The sequence below is a fragment of the Xiphophorus maculatus genome, chromosome 11 (assembly GCF_002775205.1).
Source record: "Xiphophorus maculatus strain JP 163 A chromosome 11, X_maculatus-5.0-male, whole genome shotgun sequence".
NCBI lineage: Eukaryota > Metazoa > Chordata > Actinopteri > Cyprinodontiformes > Poeciliidae > Xiphophorus > Xiphophorus maculatus.
In genome coordinates, this window is record NC_036453.1 from 4,679,033 (window position 1) to 4,697,278 (window position 18,246).

Consider the following 18,246-nt stretch of genomic DNA (forward strand, 5'->3'; position numbering starts at 1 on the left):
CATAGAAATTTAAGTACCCATTATAATACTTTCTAACTTCTTAGCAATATCTTCTAAACCTCAGGATTTGCTCTAAAATGAACAATAATTGTTGAAATAATGTTTTAACTTTAATAATGTTTAGGGGAAACTACCCTGTTGTTAAAAGCTTTTGCAAAAAGACAAAAATGTAATTAGGAAGTGAATTTGATAGTTCCGCCTTTTTTCCAGAACCTAAACTACCCACCCAAAAGGTAGGGCTTCTGCATCTAACAGAATGTGTGCTAACTGTGCGCAAAGTGAGGCACAATGACTCACTGATTCCAATGAATCAGTGAGTCATTGGAAAAAAACTGGAGCGTCTGGCATTCAACTCGTTTGCTGAGAAAAAGAACAGGCAGAGAGAGACAGGTTCCAAGAGAATAAATCACTTTTATTTAAAAAAAAAAAAAGGAGAAAATTAAAACGCAGCTCATTTTACACAATAAAGCATATGTACAGAATACAAAACGGAAGTCAATTGTTGCTCTTAATGGTACAGCACTACGGGGGAATGATTGGATTGATTTTTCAAAAAGGCACCAGGGCGGGTTGTGACGAGCTGAGTGAGTCAACACCCGTCACAGAACATTTTGGTGGCGAGTAAGCGTGGAGAACATAAAGTTCAGATCAAAAAGTTGAAGAGCAAATTTCACATTCGGCTTCACAAGTGGCTCTTATGTGCCATCTGTAAAAAAAGACAATTAATTCTACCTTTTACCGATAAACGCGTTCAAGATATCTATAATCCAGCTTCCATGGGAGCATTTTGTATCTCAAATAGTTTAATTTGGGCTTCAGCAGCATCAGTTCCTTCAAGTGTAATATATAAAAACCGTCTCATCAGGTTTACATGTAATTTCATATGTCAAAGAAAGTATATTTGCATAATTTACAGCAATATACAAAGATATTTAAACAAATACTGTACACTCTACAGTAAAGCACTTGTACTATGACAACAACACACACAAAAAAACTTTTAAAAATAAGTTATCAATCAGACTGAAAAAGGCTTGGGGCAAAAATAGTTAGAATAATTTAAATACCAGCTCGTTGTGGTTGGTAGCTTTTGGAAAGCGGAGTAAAAAAAATTCAGTTTGGTCGAAAAAGGTCAGGAACGAAATATATAACGTGACAAAAGATCAACATTAAGCTGTACATCTAAAAAGCAAGTTAAAATGAATACATAAAGGCAGAAAACAGTAATGCTTTACCAAACAATCAATAAACACATAAATATTAACATGTTCTAACAAAATTAGGAGTAAATAAGATTATAAAACTAAACTACAAGTGATGGTAATTTATCTGAAAAAGGTTTAAAATTTCAAGTTATATCGCTGAAACTAATCAAGAGTCTTAGTGGAGAATACATGTTTTTTTACAAAGAAATGAAAAAAAAAAAGAGATTACGTTTTAGTGGTAAAACTTGACATGAACCCTGGCTTATTTTGGACGTACATTACAGTTCATTGCATTTCTGCTGAAAATGCCCGACCCCCAAAATCCCATCAACCTCGTCCGGTTTGTACAAATATGTGAACAAAAAAACAATACAAAAGGCAGATAAACTGGTGTTAGCAAAATCTTAAGTCGGTAAATCCATTGAATAATTTTAAAATCCATACAGCAGGATGACGTGAAAGTTCAACCACACAGATTTATGTGTTTTATGTACATTTTAGAGTCGCTGAAGTTGAAATCAAAGGCCACAAAATCGAATGGTAACATGTTAATACTGTGATGAAATAAATAACAAAACTGTTAAATTATGTCATACGTAGGCATGGGCTGGCTGTAGATATAAAGGTTTTGATTTGCGGTTTGAAAAGTGCAAACATTTTCTGTTATGCTCCTTCTACTTTAGATATGATCATATGGGTGGTTACCCAGGGCGGCATTAGAAAAGGTTTTTTTGTGACAGACCTAGTTGGAAATACTTTTTTATCGCAATAAATACTAAACGAAATATTGTGATAATAAATCCTAAATTGAAATATACTGTTAAATTTAGTATAGGTTTGTTCTATAGCTTTACTTCTTTTTTTATACCAACATAAGAAAGTAATAATGCTACAGATAACATTATTTCAAGTAATATTCATGTTTTACATTCTTGATTTAAATTTTGGAAATGATGGCAAGAAACCATGGTAGTTTTACTCAGCTTGTGCCTAGTTATACCATGTAAATATTGTAGTTACTAGCTCTACACCAGTTTTCAGGGAGTTTTAGGATGCAGTGGGGTTATAGTGTTACCAGTTAGGACTTCAGCTGCACAATATTGAACATAAACATCAGCACTGACCAGATGCTACTGACCTACCAGTAAAAACTGACACTGTAAACCTCACAGCCTCTCACAAGACGTGTAAACACCCAGGTAACTTCCTCTACTGCACCACATTCATAAGAGAGGGATTACTGTCCTCTGCCACTTTGTTGATGGATTCACTGAATGATCTTATGACGGTGAACTTAATGGCTCAAATGGTCATTGACTGGGATTTACACTGGGACTCACTAGTGACTTAATGGGTCCACTTCAGGACATTAATAACACACAAACAATAAAAAACAAAAAGTAACATTTTTCCGGTTTGCAGTTTCATTTAACGGAATAAAACATGATCTGACCCCCTTGTTGGTCAGATCCATTGAAAGCATGTGATTCAGGCAGGTAAATGCTTGCTGTGGGCTAAGGCTAAATAAAACCCAAGTTAAAACTCAGACGAGCTGCAAATCGGCTTCGTCGCAGCATCTAGTTGTCAAGTAGTTGATCGGCCTCCAAGTCAGAGGTAAGATGTGTGTTGCGTTTTTCTTGCCTCTTCCCTTCCTTTAAACCCGGAGCAGCGTTCTGAGTAGGCATGGGCCGGTTGCCGGTTTCAACGTATACCGTGATATGAAAAAGTCCGTTTTAAAACCACAAAATTTTGCGTCATACTGTGCCTGCAGTATAAGCATTTATTTTTGTAATGTCTGGTCAGCGAAAAGGTGGAGGTCAAATCCCACCGGTCATCTGCTGCTGCATAGTTACTAGCTCTGCAAGTTTACGCAGCTTCCAAAGACAAATAAAGTTGACTATGACCACAGAAATTACGATGAGACTAATTTGAAATTGCAGTTAAATTCACATCTGTCCTTTTTAGAAAAAGCAGAGCCTCTGGCAGCAACAGGTCATGTCAAAGGGAGAAGATCAGCCCACAATTCAGCAAACATTTAAGAAGCAAATCGCGGATGCGTTCACGTCAAAGCATGATAAAGAAAATGCAAAATAACACATTTTCGAGCTGGAGCCATAATACCGTGATTCCGCGAAACCAAAGGTCACCATATCATCATAATTTCATACCGGCCCATGCCTAGTTCCGACCCGCCTGCACTGTAAATGATCGGGAATGGGTGCAGGTGCTCGGAAACGAGCTTCGGATCTGGGTCAGTCCGTTTCAGGGGCTGCTGCCGGCCTCCACGTTGCTCTCATCAGGACCACCCTTATAAATCGGGCTTTTATTCTGCAGCGCCGGCTCGTATTTGCCTGAGGGCGACTTGTTGTTAGCTTCACTGCTGTTTATAATACCGTATGAGAAGTAGATGGCAAAGCCTGGAGGAAAAAGGGCAGATAAAAAGAATAACATGAGCAAGCTGCCCCCAGTTTGACAGAACAGAAGGGAACACAGGTTTGCAAATGTTTAAACGCACCGATAATCATCCAGACCGAGAAGCGGCACCATGTACTAATGTCCAGCTGCATCATGAGGTAGATGTTGACAAAAACGCTGAACAGGGGCAACCATGGAAGCAGCGGGACCTTGAGAAAACAGAGATTACATTTAGAAACTGCTCAGTGCAACACTACAAGTGGAACAAACACACAAAAAAACAGATATCTGACCTTGAAGGTCAGAGCCTCATTGCTCTGTGGCTGCCTCCATATGATGATAATGCAGACGACACAGAGCAGAGCCAAGATGATGCAGGGCACCACAACGGCTGCATGTCCGGCGAACAGCTGGTTCAAACCGTTTGCCAGGATGATGCACAGAATGGTGATGAGAACAGCTGTGAAAACAGGAGAAAGAAAACAAACTCAGATCCTGCTGGACATGACTCTAACAAGTAGACTGAGCACTTGGTAGCAGACTTACAAATAACAGCTGTGGTAACGTAGACTATCATCCCAGAGGTCTTAGTTGGGATTTTTCCACTTGGACAGAAGAGCAGCTTGGCAGTGAATGTCTCATGGAGGGGTCTGTCTTCCATCTCCATGCCATACTCGTCCCCGCTGTCCCCGCCGCTCACAGCCACCTTCTCGCCTTCCACCAGCTCCACCAGCTTCTCCGTCTGACTGGACGAATTCAGATTGCCTGGCTGATACCTGTTGAGTGAGGGCAGAGAGGCTGTTTTAAACTGAAACATGAAGGAAAATGTCTTCTGCTCTGTTGCAAATATCAAACATTTCACCACGTTACACATAAGCCTGTCATGATAACAGATTTTGCTGGGCAATAAATTGTCCCAGACATTACTGCAATACACAATAATATTGTTTTGAGACCATTTTCAAGTAATAAATTTATAATGCAGTCATGAACCTGTCTGCAGACAATTACAAATTTCTATCAGAAAACTCTTCCCTTTGCTTGCTTTGTGTTTTAATGGGTTTTTAGTCCATGTTTCAGTGTTATATGTTGTATTAGTATCTATTGTTAAAGATAAAACTGTCAAAACAAATAAGGAAAATTATCGGCCTGTGTGCTATCCAAGGTCCTGCACCTTTAGACCGAGTAAGATGGAACATTTTCTCCTTACTTCAGATAAGCAGTTTGGTTTTAAATCAAACCATGACACAGATATGTGTATATTCACTTTGAAAGATTTTAGATTTGTATAATAGGAATAATTCTACAATTTTAATGTGTTTAATTGATGCTTCAAAGGCCTATAATGAAATGGACACACAGATGGACTAGTGCAAGTCTAGTATTTGTTGGTGCCTCTACCGTTTACGCTGCATTACGTAACCTTATGTACAGATTTGTGTGGAGATTACCCGTTTCTATATATCGTCATCTTGATGCTAACGGATATCACACAAAGTTCAGTCAGGTTTAGTCATTTTGTAAATCTGTGACTAATATCTATGATTGCCCTCGTCCTAAGACTGTTTATTTGAATAAAATTTTTAATATATGAACCTAGTTGCGTCTTTAATAAAGTTGATGATGATAAAAGTACTTACCTGAGAATTAAGACACAAATAGCCACTAATGAGTATGCCAGCAGCGTTCCTATGGACATGAGGTCAACCAGGGCCGCCAGATCAAACAGGAAAGCCATCAGCGCTGCGAGGAGGAAACCAGATTTTAGAAAAACTCATTCTGTGGACGCAAACATTTACAGCCACTTCAAAACCCATCGGAACTGCTGAGTTTTTTCCTGTCGCTTTCAGGAAGCTTTATCGATCCTGAACCGACATCCTGACAGACACGCTGAGACAAGACAGAGAAGAGCTGGAAGTCTAATTAAAACCCTGCTGACTCACTGTGATGGGAGAACGACACACAGCTGAATCCTACCAACAGACATGTTACCTGCAATGATTCCAGAAACAATGGTAGCCAGGATGGGGGTCTTTGTGCGAGCATTCATCCGGGACAGAATCCGGAACAGCAGCCCGTCCTCGGCCATGGCGTAAATAACCCGAGGCATGGGAAACATGGAGCCCAGTAAGCTGAGAGGAGATCAAAATTGAGACTTCAAATAGCTGCTTGCAGCTTACAGCGAGTCCCGGGTGTTAGGGTTTCCCTTCCTCACCTGGTGGACAGCGCACAGAGAGAACCCACGGCCACGATGTATCTGGCTGGCGCCCAGCCGACGTAGCTGAAAGCCTCGGGCAGAGGGCTGTCAGTGTTCAGCTGGTAATACGGCATCATCATGGTCAGGGCTGCTGACACGCCAAAGTAGGCGAAAAAACAGATGAGCAGCGAGGCCACGATGCCGATGGGGATGGACCGCATGGGGTTCTTAGCTTCTTCACCTGGAGGAAGAAAACAATGGAAAAAGGATGAGCTGCAAGTTAAATTTCACTGAAAACCGAATAAATAAATTAAAACCAGCTTGCACTGAGTTGCAAAAGTACACCTTAAGCACATTTCATCACAACTACAAACCAGAACACACTGATATAGGGTTTTATGTAACTGACAAACACAAAGTAGTGCATAATAATTAGCTAATACAAAAATAATACATCTGCAAAACTCTAGAGAGTGTGTGTACATCTGTACACACTCTCTCAACTGATTTAGCCAACATGTATGTAAACAGTATGTATTGTGGAACGCATGGTGCAATACTATGCGCCATGAATCTGAAAAGTGTGGCATGCATTACAGGTGCAAATACTTGGAGAATTTCTTTTGTATTTCTTTACCAGCTGTGCACATCCAAAATAAATCTTCTTTACACATTCTGCTTTGCAAACCAGCTGAAACGTAGTCAGATTTGACTTGTTCCTTCTGCTAAACTTTCTAACAATATCCTTGGATGCAGCACTCTGAAATGCTGTCTTTAATATTTATTTTTTATACAGCTGAGCTTCATTTTTTAAACCGAATCAAAGTATTCATGTATGGGAAGCTGTCACTGTTAATATGATCACATTTCCTACTGAATATGAACGGCAGACATTTTCTATCAGGCTAGAGTCAGTGGTCATATAGGCAGTCATGTTACTCTATTTGCACCTTGGAAATAGAAAACATACTCACTTGTGGTGGCAATACAGTCAAAGCCCACAAAGGCGTAGAAGCAGGTGGCAGCGCCAGATAAGATTCCACTGAGGCCAAACGGGGCAAAACCACCTACACCAAACCTTTCTGTCAGTCTGGGGAAAAACAGAAAAAGCAACATTTAGAACTCAACAACAAAACAGAACTTATGTTGGCAATAGAGACCAATACTCACTCCTTTTGGGTGACATTGGTGCTGTTCCTGTAGTCAAGGTAATCGCCTTTCTCGAGGTTCCAGTTGTCAACGTTTCCCTTGACGAAGCCGGATATGATGACGAAGCCCAGGACCACCAGATTGATTCCCGTGAAGATTTTGTTCACCAGCGCCGACTCGCTCACGCCGAAGGCCAAGAGACCTGAGGGGAGCAGACGCCGCAGGAAGCGAGGGAAAGAAATTCATATTCAGGATCAGTAACTGCACATCCTGTTGCGTGGGCAGATATGTTCGGACAAACCATCACTCGGCAACAGCAATCCTCTGATTAGCTCTTCCTAACACTGCTGCTGGCATGTGACATTAGCTGAGAGATTGGTGTGACAACTGTTCTGGCCGACTAATAAGATCTCTTTGGCTGCATAAACAGGAGTTTGTTTTTCTCTTCCCCTTCTACTAAAACTTTAAAGCTCTCAGCAAACTCACCGGTTAGCAGCAGGACCAGGATTAGGGCAAACAGATCCGGATACTCCGCTAGCACTTTTCCAGGCACTTTCATTTCCATGGATGCTTTAAAGAAGCCGGATATTTTTTGTTCGACCAGGTTGTCAAAGGTCGAGCTCCAAGCCCTGGCCACACTGGCCGTACCTAAAAGAAAACAGAAGAGAAATCAAAAATCAGATTTTTTGATTTGACTGGAAACTTCATTCATTTCACTAGTTTGAATGAAAAAGTGAAACTCGTGTTATTTAGATTCACTACACACATAGTAAAACATATCAAATTATTTGTCTTTCTTAGCTAATAAAAACCAAAAAGGTTCATTTTCTCAGGAAATGTCTAATTTACATGAGATGTACCTCCTCTCAAGGCTATGGTTATAACTTTTCAACATATCCTATCACTTTTTCCTTCCACTTAACATCCCACGAATGCTGCATCCAGGTATATTATTGAAAAATTGAGTGGAAGGAAAAAGGACACACACAGAGAAAACTGCCAAAATCTTATTTTTATTGGTCTAGTGTAATACTATAATGTTTTTATACAATTTATAAGTTTACAAGCCAAAATCATCTAAATTAAACCTAAACAACAGAAATTCATTACTGTCTGTAATTAGGCCTGTCATGATCAATTTTGCTGGACGATAAATTGTTCCAGAAGTTATTGAGGTAAACAATATTGTTGTTTTAAGACAATTTTCAAGTAATACAATGCTAATGTAATAATAATGCAAGAACACATTCTCAAAGATTAATAAACTTTATGCTCTAATGAACATTTAAAGGAACTGGAAGACATTCTAAATATCCAAAATAAATAAACAAACAGAAACAACAAACAAAATTGTCCTAAAAAAAAAAGACCAAAGCACCAGACTTTTGTAGAAAGAGAGAAAAAAAGAGAAAAACAAAGCATGAAAACAGGAAATTCTACGTCTTGTTTTCATTCATATTGCGATTAATTGATCTATTGCGGCAGACCTATGTATAACCAACCTATTCTATCCTATTTCATGAGTTTCACTTTTTGAATTGGGAAGATAAAATAGATATTAGATGACATTCAAATTTACTGGAATGAACTTGTTCAACACTTTATCCACCTAAACTGGAACTCACCAATGACATAAGAGAGGATGAGGTTCCACCCTGTTATGAAGGCCCATATTTCTCCCACCGTCACGTAGCTGTAGAGGTACGCGGAGCCCGTCTTGGGGACACGGGCGCCAAACTCGGCGTAGCACAGGCCAGCCATCATGGAGGACAGGGCGGCGATGAGGAAACATAAGACAATGGCCGGTCCCGCCTTCTCTCTAGCAACCTCGCCTGCGAGGACGTAGACGCCAGCCCCCAGGGTGGAGCCCACCCCCAAGGCGATGAGGTCCAGGGTGGATAAGCAGCGGGCGAACTGCGTCTCTTCACTGGAGAAGTCCAGCGCCCGGCGGCGCAGCAGGGTTTTGCCAAAGTTGGACAGCATCCTGGCCATGATGGCTGTGATTATGCGTGGGTGCAGGAAAAGGCTATGCTTTTTAAATGATGCTAGCGTAGGTGGGTGAGTGTGTGTGAGATGGGCACTGCTTATACAGAACACCTGTTCTCCGGTTTGGATCAGGACAGCAGGAAAGCTTGGGACAAATGAGGTAAACAACAAGTATTTGAACACTACTGGTCCTCTGATGTGTGTGTTTACTTAGGCAGGAGTTACTGGAGTACACAAAGCAGGAAGTGGCAGGTGTGTTGTCGAAGCAGCAGATTAGGACCTGTGAGGAAACACAACAAGGAAAAAACTTAAACAGGGCTCTCATTCAGTACCTGCCAAAGCTTACACTTCTTACAGCTCAGAGCTCGTAATTAAACAGAGATTACAGCATTGTTCCCGTTTCTACGAAAGAAAATTCAGGGCAGACGTAAAATCTAAAAAACAATAACAGAATGTATGAACTCCGCACAAAATTTTCCTTATAGGACATAAAACATCTCCATGCGTCTTTTGTCTAATAATTCAGGTATTTATTAAATAAAACTGTTCTTTAATGCTTTATTCACTATGAGATAAACTCTCAGTATTTTGCAGAAATATTCACATCTCTAAAAAGCTTGTAGAAACAAGGCAGAGGATGGTGCTAAGAAAAATACATTTTAAACAAGAAAAACCAACATTGGGAACTTCTATTGTGAAACACTGTGGTGGCAGCATCATGCTGTTGGAAAAAAAACAAAAACAAAGATGATCAGAGTAGTTTAGACCAAAAATATTAAGTGAAAGTGAACCAACCCAGCCCAAAAAACTATTGAGGTTCTGTGTGCAAACAATAACTGTCATTCGAAGATGACTGAGCTATGATGTGCAGAAGAATGAGAATGTATCTGGTAGAGACAACCTCCAAAAAACATTGCAGCTGAAAATGTAACTAAATTATTTTGAATGAATATAAATGAAACATTTTATGAATGGAAATACATTTTTTATTTAATACTGAAGTTGAAATTCAGTATTTTCTTCAAATTAGTTATGAACATCCCTCTTATCAGCCAGCAGTTCTTCAGTAAAAAGGTAAAAAAAATATTCTACCTCCTGACATGAGAACCAGGTTACACAACTTCCAGGAATTCAAACCAGTTTAGTGTACGATCATGGGATCTCAGTGGGGCACACAGTGACCTCGTGAAGACAAAAGGAGATCGAATACTGTCCTGCCAGGCCTAATTCTTCATTTCTTTTTCTTTTTTCTTTTTGCTTTAACAAATAAACCTGCCATGTGACACACCTTAGTACAAACAAAGGAACACCTTGCACAAGCCCTCACCACTTCCTTGCAGCGAGAAAGTGCAGACTACTGCTGGTTCAGTGTTGTTCTAAAAGCTTGGGAAAGGCTGTGAGGAGACGATGGGGTCGAATCAAACTAACATCAACAAGCGAGAGGTGGGGAGGACAGCATGAGAAAGTAATGTGATAAGGTGAACCTGTTGCACTGGGAAAACACACTGATGGAGTTCAACACACTCAGAAACTGAACCTGATCTACAGAAAGGTTTAAATTAACCCAAAACCAGCTTTTCAGGACATAAACATCTGCTGCGTCAGATCAGCAAATAATAAATGTTAATAATTAGAGGAGTTTCTGCAAACACGTGTTTGGCGCATAACAGTCCAATGACATTTAGAAGAGTCAACTCGAGTGAGGAGACTCACTGTTTTTTCTCAGAGCTGGTCCAGCTATCAGATGGACGAGGAAAAACACTCAAATGAATTTAGGACTGACGTAAATCCCAAAGGTAAACCACCTGGGGAAGTAAAGGCGGGTTACTAAAGTGCAAAGAGGTCTCTTTTTACAAAGGAATGCTCGACTGATGCTTACGGCATTACAAAGAAACTGGTTCCACAACATTTTGACTCTGATGTTACATATTATATCCAAGTCAGGTTGCATAAGATGTGTTTTACTTTCCGACCAGCCAGTCCGTTAATCCGGGTTTGGCTTAAACAACATTGCCTGTGCAGAACTTGCTCAGATTAACAGATAAAAGTTAACTTAAAAACTTGTGGAAATTCAGAGCAGAGATTTGCACGTTATAAACTGAGCGTGTGAATGACAGGACGCTCAGTGCATTGTGTTATTCTACTGTCAGAGATCACACAAAAGCATGCATGTGCCGTGATAATAATGTGATGAATGTGCAAAAATCACCCTCAAATTTACAGCAACCCTCTTGCTGACACATGTAACTCCTGCTTGCAATATCAAGGACAGTGAAAGTTTATCTGTTCAGAAAGTGCAACATTATTCAGATATTATGAAGAAACTAAATAATCAAGAAAACTGAATCTCACAACAGCTTCATGTGACAGTGTCGAAATCAAAACAACAGACCTTTGTTCTGTTAATCGAGCACGTTTGAGATTAGTGGAAATCTGAAGAACTAAAAGCTGATATGTCAATTATTTAAAAGATAACCACAGTCCAACTGATACAAAGCTTTATCACAAGATAAAAAATACAACACTAGTTTATTGTTCTCTAATAAACTGGCTATTGTACTTTGCACAATATTTCACATTTCACTTCATTCACCTGTCATAAATGAAAACTTGAATGCAAAACACTAAGTCACATGATGGGAAAAAGTTCAAGGGGTCTGAATTCTGTTAAAGCCTTTTTCTTCAGGGACTCTGAGAAAGTATAAAAAGCAATGCTGTCTCCTTTCTGAGGCCGTTTAAGCTGCGACACCTGATTCCTTGACATCTCGGGCCAGTCGGTCACTTCACTGCTCAACCAGCGAAGAGGAGAAGTGAAACCCTACCCTGGCAGCACGGACCGGACCGGACCGTCTCAGTGTTACAGCGTCTACAAAAGAAGAACTTTTTGCCTTAAGAAGGATCTGTTCTCTGACCAGTTTGGTTTAATGTCACATCATGCAGAAACGTTTTAAAAGACAAGAATCTAATTCTGGCCCCTTTCAGTGAACAGGACATAAACTCACAGTGCTCCAGTACAGACAATATTCTATTAATACCACAAAAGCAACACGACCAATTAATCAAAGCATGTCTCGTTCTACCGGATCAAAAGAATGCCTTGGTTTGTACAGCTTAGGATTGGGAGAAATAAAAGACAAACACGGTGAAACAATGAAATCCAAATAACAGCGCACCCGGAGCGCTGTCACAATAAACACTCGCCCCTCTGAAGACGATGGGAAACGGGTGCTGGGTGGAAATGCTCCAACCTCCTGCTTGGTGTGACATTCCAGCAGCATTTTTCCACTCGCACACCAGGAACTGAGATCTGAGGGGCGTCTCCGTTGTGCTAATAAACACCCATTAACAAAGTGCCATGGCTGTCTGGATGTGACCCTCTCAGGGGTTCACCCAGCACCTCACAGAGTTATTTGAGTGCAACCAGGAGAGTATTTTTTCTTTTTAAGAATGCCACATATCTGCAGGGTTTATGAAGGCCTCATTAAAGCGAGCCATCGCTGCGGCTTCGCTCACGTCAGCGCATCGCTAATCTTTTCCTTGTGGTTTTCACAAGGGTTACAAACTCCACAAGTCCACGCATTCACACACACTCTTAAAAAGACCATCCGAGACAAAGTTTTACAGGAAAGTAAATATTCAGTGAGATCATGGGAGTCTCTGCTCACAACAGCAGGGTTCTTGTCATACTTTGCCCCTTAAAGAAAGGCTCTTCGTGTCGGTGGGGCTGCTAACCCACCGTTTCGGGCCAACTTCGCTCCGGTTATAACAGGCTTCGGGGATAATGGTTGTGTTGCTTGAGCTTCACTGCAGCTGCTGCCACGTACTGCACGGTAAGAGGATTATTTTGGAAGGTAACAAACATGCTAACCTCATTATAAGTTGTTTCTGGGCCATGTTCTAACTTGAACAACACATGGGTTTGTTTTGACTGCAGTCACTAGTGTTGCTGCTGTGGTGGTTACAGAACCAGGCCGGAAGAAAGAGGCGTCACAAATCTGTTCCATCCATTCATCCATTTTCTAACACCCTTGTCCCTAGTGGAGTCGGGAAGGGTGCTGGTGCCTATCTCCAGAGAGGCGGGGTCACCCTGGACAGGTCGCCAGTCTGTCGCGGGCCAAATCTGTTCCACAGTGGCAAAAAAAATAAATACATTTATATAGTAACATGATGCAAACATTGCATCACTTAAAAAAAATCAATCCATAAGACTGCACAGGTATTTCACCATTTGCCTGTGCGACTCACATTTATGGTGTGTGACTGAATAATTATTGTTCAATTTACTATAACACCATCCACAGAGTATGACTCAGGCCAAAGACATTTTGGTTCAGCCTTTGTCTAAGCAGCACAAACCAGTCTGATTAGCCACATTTCTTTGACTCAGCTTTTTAACAAGCTTGCTTTGTTCTAAGATATTAAAGAAGAAAAAAAAAACCTTCTGGATGTGGCTTTATTCTAAATCCCTCGAAATATATATATATTTTTTTTACTTTTTGGAAATATTTTTGGATGTGAGAAAACTTGTGTTTGTTTTAGCAATAGTGGGAATATAAAGTGGATCAATATCAGTTGGATCATGTTATAGATTTAGTTTGTAATTTTTTGAAGAAAAGAAAACTGTGGTAACTTCACTTAAACTAATGGGAACCTGTGTTATCTGGAGGACCAAATGGAACAAGACGTATATTACACTGCAAGAGTAAACACTGACCACATATATAACATTAAAACCTCTTTATTATTAAAAATATTATGCTGCATTATTCTTCAGCAACCCTGCAATATTGTCTGAATTTATGTGTAGCCCCATTGAGTGAAAAATATGTGTTGTATTAATCAAAATCTACACAAAAGCCCCAGACAAAGCCCATTCTAGGACATTTGTTCACGTATCTGTGGAAAAGGCAGACCGCTGAGACTGAACTGACCGACCTCTCAGTTCACCTGGCAGGACACAGCAACCCGTGCCGAAAGCTGCTCTCCCCAGTCAAATGGAATGTGACAAACGGACAACCTGCTCGCTTTCCCATGACCAACACCAGCTTTTACTTGCTTTAACAGGACCTGGGAGCGGCAGCATTAAGCTCACGCAGAGCTAAAGAGGATAAAGCAGTTTGGCCGTTTGGCACATAGTGGCCACATCTTGAATGTCAAGGTGTGGCCGCTAAGCTGCAGCACGGCATGAAAAGATAGTTCGAGACAATCTGACAAAACAGAGAAACGCTACGAATAAATTCAACTTTAAGGGTCTTAAACCCGTGAGGCGCAACTCACCAGAAAAAAGTATGGTACTAATTATTGTACCAGTAGGAATGCAGATCAAAGCCTTTAAGAAGTTATAAAACCAAATAAAACTTATTCACATGGTTTCTTCAGGTCAAAGTCTTCCTAATGAGAAGTGTTAACTTATGCTATTTAGAGTAACTAACCGCCCTCACCTCCTACCTGTTGCTTTTAACAAATACATATGTCTGTTTACAAACATTTATATTTTCTGATATGGGCAATCTGGCTCTCTGCCCAGAGCAGCATGGTCTGTGGGTGGGGGATGCCACACGGCTAAGAAAAACTATAGTAGTTTTCTTTCAGCTGTATAACCTACTTTTCCACATTAAATGTGTTACTTTTGTCCATTTTACTATTCTAGTTAATAGTCTTAAGTAATAACAGGTAAGGGTAAGGGTTAGGGTTACTTATTACCATCAAATCATAAAATCATTACGGATGATTTTACATGAAACGGATTATTGAAAAAAAAAACAATTTAAGATTTACAAAATCTCCCATTTTACTTGTGAAAACACAAAAATGAAAACTTACAGTGGAGTTTGAATTGTTGCCTTTTTGTTAGAATTAGATTATGTTAAATGCATTTTTTATTTTTGTGTTCACAAGGAAACTGAGGTGTTATACCTGAATAATCTGCTTTATCATAGTAGAAGAATATCTAATTCTATTGTTTAAATCTCGTCACAAATATTTAATAAAACCATAGTAATGTGACTGTGAGGGCTTTAAAAAATAGCAATCATAAACATCAAATGTATTAAATAGTAAAAGCACCATTAATTCTCGTTTTTTTCCCCCATCTTTACTAGAAACTGCTAAACTTTAAGTAGGTCAATAAAAAACGTGACACTTCAACATAGCCGCAGTACTTGAGTAGCTTGTTGCAGCATGGCTTGCAGTTTTACGGTATGTCCACACCTTTACAACTCCACCTCACACCATCTGACCTTCAGGCTCAGCGGCTTCAACACGGAGCAAAGCATTTCACCACAGGTTGCTTTAGCCGGCTGATGCAACACAGACATGGGAACACCCCGGAACACCGGCAGCTTGGCGGCGGCTACCGAGGAAAGACAGCTCGCTTTGATGATGACACTCGCGAATCTTTGTGGATTGTGCACAAGAGAAACCCTCAAATAAAACAGCAGTTAAAATGTCTTTACTTACAAACAGCGCCAAGCATATTGAGTGATGTGCAGCTGTTAGCATGTGCAGCATCAGCTAGCTACGTGGCTTCCAAGCGCTCATCTCCTTGTGTTGATATTGTTGCATTCAGGTATTGACCGTGATTGACGGCTTTTAGGTTCATAAATACAACGCGGCAACGCACCAAGCAGCGGTTTAACAGCTACGTTTCCTGGTATCTTATTTGCCCGTTTTGGTGAGAAAATCTGGACATTAAAAGCAACAGCTCCAACAACACTTTTTTGAGTTTATCTGAGGGCATTTCGATGCACGTGTTGGAATTTTCGGTGCTTGTGAGGGTCTTTGAAAGCAGCATTCCGGGCATCAACACGCCTTGATAAAAAGCGAACCATCAGCCTCACGATGTTTTAACCGCGTAAAGCAAAAACAATGAACGAAAACATTGTGTGATAAAACTATGGGTGTCAGGTGTATTCTTTAAAAAGACAGGACTGTTTAAACAGTTTTTCCACAATGGTTACCCCCTATTAAGTTTCCCTTTTCTGCTCTCTTCTCATTGGTTTTCCATTACACATCAGCTGATTCCCCGCTCAAATGACAAATTTAGCCGATTTACTTCATGTTAACTACAGCGAATTAACACATTATGACTGTAACGTTTGGCAAATTACAAGTCTTTTTCAAACGCTCACACATAAATCGGGTAATAAAGGTGAAGAACGTCATGTTCTTTAGCGCCAATACAACACACGAGGAGGATTGCATCAGTCTTACTACGAGATAAATAAACGTTACTACTGAATGGAAAAAAGCGCGTCATTGAACACCGCTTGAACTTTTAAATATCTATACATATTTTGAAAACAAAAATCGGTATATTTGTACCTTTTGCTGTCTTCTGGAGTGCAATAGTGGACAGGTAGAGGCGGAAGAGAAGCAGCGAAGTCTGTGGTTTCTGATGAAATATCCCGCCTGGTTGAGCGTTTTCATTAGTCGTAAAAAGAGGGCGGGACATATAAACAAACTGACGCAAGACGAAGGCGGAGCTTTTTCACCATGAATGGAGCTTACATATTAATCTCATTACCAGGAAATACTACAACATTCAATATTCAATACAGAGAAGAGCTCCATGGACGGAGAAGAGCGCAAAGTTTGTATTTTACAGGATCTCCACGCAGGATAACAATGAACTTGCTTAACTTGTCATTTGCTAAGCAGCAGAAAACAGAGCATTGCACAAGTCTTTACACGGCAATCAATGTGGAAAACATGCGTCATCCTCTCGGTTGTGATGTCAGATGTTATTCTTAACATTTTGTATCTTGTACAGCTTGATCACTGACAATCGCACAGAATCCCACCCTAATATGGTCATATCATATCATATCATATCATATCATATCATATCATATCAATTCAGTTCATTTAAAAACATCCTATTAATCACAAAGGGAAAATGCATTTTGTTGTAACTCGTACGTTTTTCTTCAAGCAGTTGTAGATACTGATGGTGGGCAGGAAGGACATCCTGTAGCAGCTGGTATTACAGTGAATCTGAAGAAGCCTCTGACTGAGTTTGTTTTTGTATAACAGTCTCATGAAGAGGATGCTTAAGGCTGCCTCTAATTTTCTAGATTTTATTAAGAATCCTTCTTTGCATAATAATCAGATGTTCCAGAGTTGTCCCCAAAACAGAACGAGCCATGTTGTGAAGAGGTTCTGCAAACTTTGAAGACTTTTTGGTTTTATTAAGCTCCTTCTAATGAATCTTCCTGAGGAAAACAAAACTTGTCATAATTATATGGGTCAGTTGTCTTCGTAAAGCCAAACTTTTTTGTTATTTTTAGGGTTTTACAGCAAGTAAGGATGTGCAAAAGTGTTAAAATGAGGTGGATGTCCAACAACTCCTGGCAACCAGTGGGTTCTGGTGCACTGTTTGCTGGGGTGCCGCCCTCTCCGATGTGGTAAAGTGATCTGACTTGAAATTCCTCCCGCATACTTGCTGTTTATTTTTTCAAGTTTTCATAGAAGACTTTAATAGTCTTACACACAATTCTCAAATAAATTAACTTGGGGCCATTGTCTCTTAACAGGAGACCATCTTGCCAAATCTTTCATCCAGCTACACTAATCCTTTTAAGTTGCAGTAGTGTGCCTTTTAAGTAGGTTCTACCAACCCCTGAAAATGTTGCATTTCTTTTATTTCAAATCATACTTGGGATTTATCCAGATGTTGTGTTCAATCATTGGAAACATAAATTGCTAAAGCTCTCATTTTCTCTGTCTCCAACCATCCATCCCTGCCAGTGGTACTATAGTAACCACTCGTCTCACCCTTTGTCCATGCTCAGTCACGCTGCTTTGGGTTGCTCTTTCAATTTACTTCCACTTTATCAAGTTAACTCAACTGGGTGTCTCAGCAAACGCAGCCAGCCTCATGGTTGCACACCAGGCTCCGGAGTTAGAATACCTAACACAACACAACCTAATCTCCGCTCTGGCCCCCTGTACTCATCCTGTCTGCCCACCGTCATTACTCTGGACAAGGCAGACACATCAAAGCTGGCTGGTTTTATAGGTCACCGTACTCACATGGAGAAAAGTTCGGATGGCCTATGGACCCCAGGAATAACGGCTCATTCTTTCTTTTGTTTGTTTTAACCACAAAGTGCATTCAATCACACATTGAATTACTAAAAAAAAAAAACTTTACATACCAAGGTTTGCAGTTCTCTCTCATATATTTAATTTTCTATTCTTTTTTTAAAACCCAGTTGTGTCTAATTGAAGTCAGAGCTGCTGATTTAGAGCTCCTGTGGTTCAAGATCTGCATCACAAGACCACTATTCCTGG

The 18,246-nt window shown here is 40.2% G+C and overlaps 1 protein-coding gene across 2 annotated transcripts; it reads right to left on the reverse strand.

Moving 5' to 3' along the window:
• Window positions 1-393: 393 nt before the first annotated feature.
• LOC102224335 (cationic amino acid transporter 3-like) lies at window positions 394-16,379 on the reverse strand. 2 transcript variants are annotated; one of them, XM_005805972.3, is made up of 12 exons: window positions 16,276-16,379; window positions 8,592-9,232; window positions 7,453-7,614; window positions 6,988-7,168; window positions 6,792-6,907; window positions 5,836-6,058; window positions 5,613-5,752; window positions 5,261-5,363; window positions 4,167-4,396; window positions 3,914-4,080; window positions 3,721-3,829; window positions 394-3,622 (listed from the first exon to the last, which is right to left on the reverse strand). In XM_005805972.3, exons 2-12 carry the CDS (start codon window positions 8,956-8,958, stop codon window positions 3,468-3,470), a joined length of 1,953 nt encoding a protein of 650 aa, XP_005806029.1. In that variant the 5' UTR covers window positions 8,959-9,232; window positions 16,276-16,379; the 3' UTR covers window positions 394-3,467. The 2 variants fall into 2 exon arrangements, with proteins under 2 accessions (XP_005806029.1, XP_014326872.1); XM_014471386.2 differs by lacking the exon at window positions 16,276-16,379 and adding an exon at window positions 15,412-15,496.
• Between the last annotated feature and the right edge of the window lie 1,867 nt (window positions 16,380-18,246).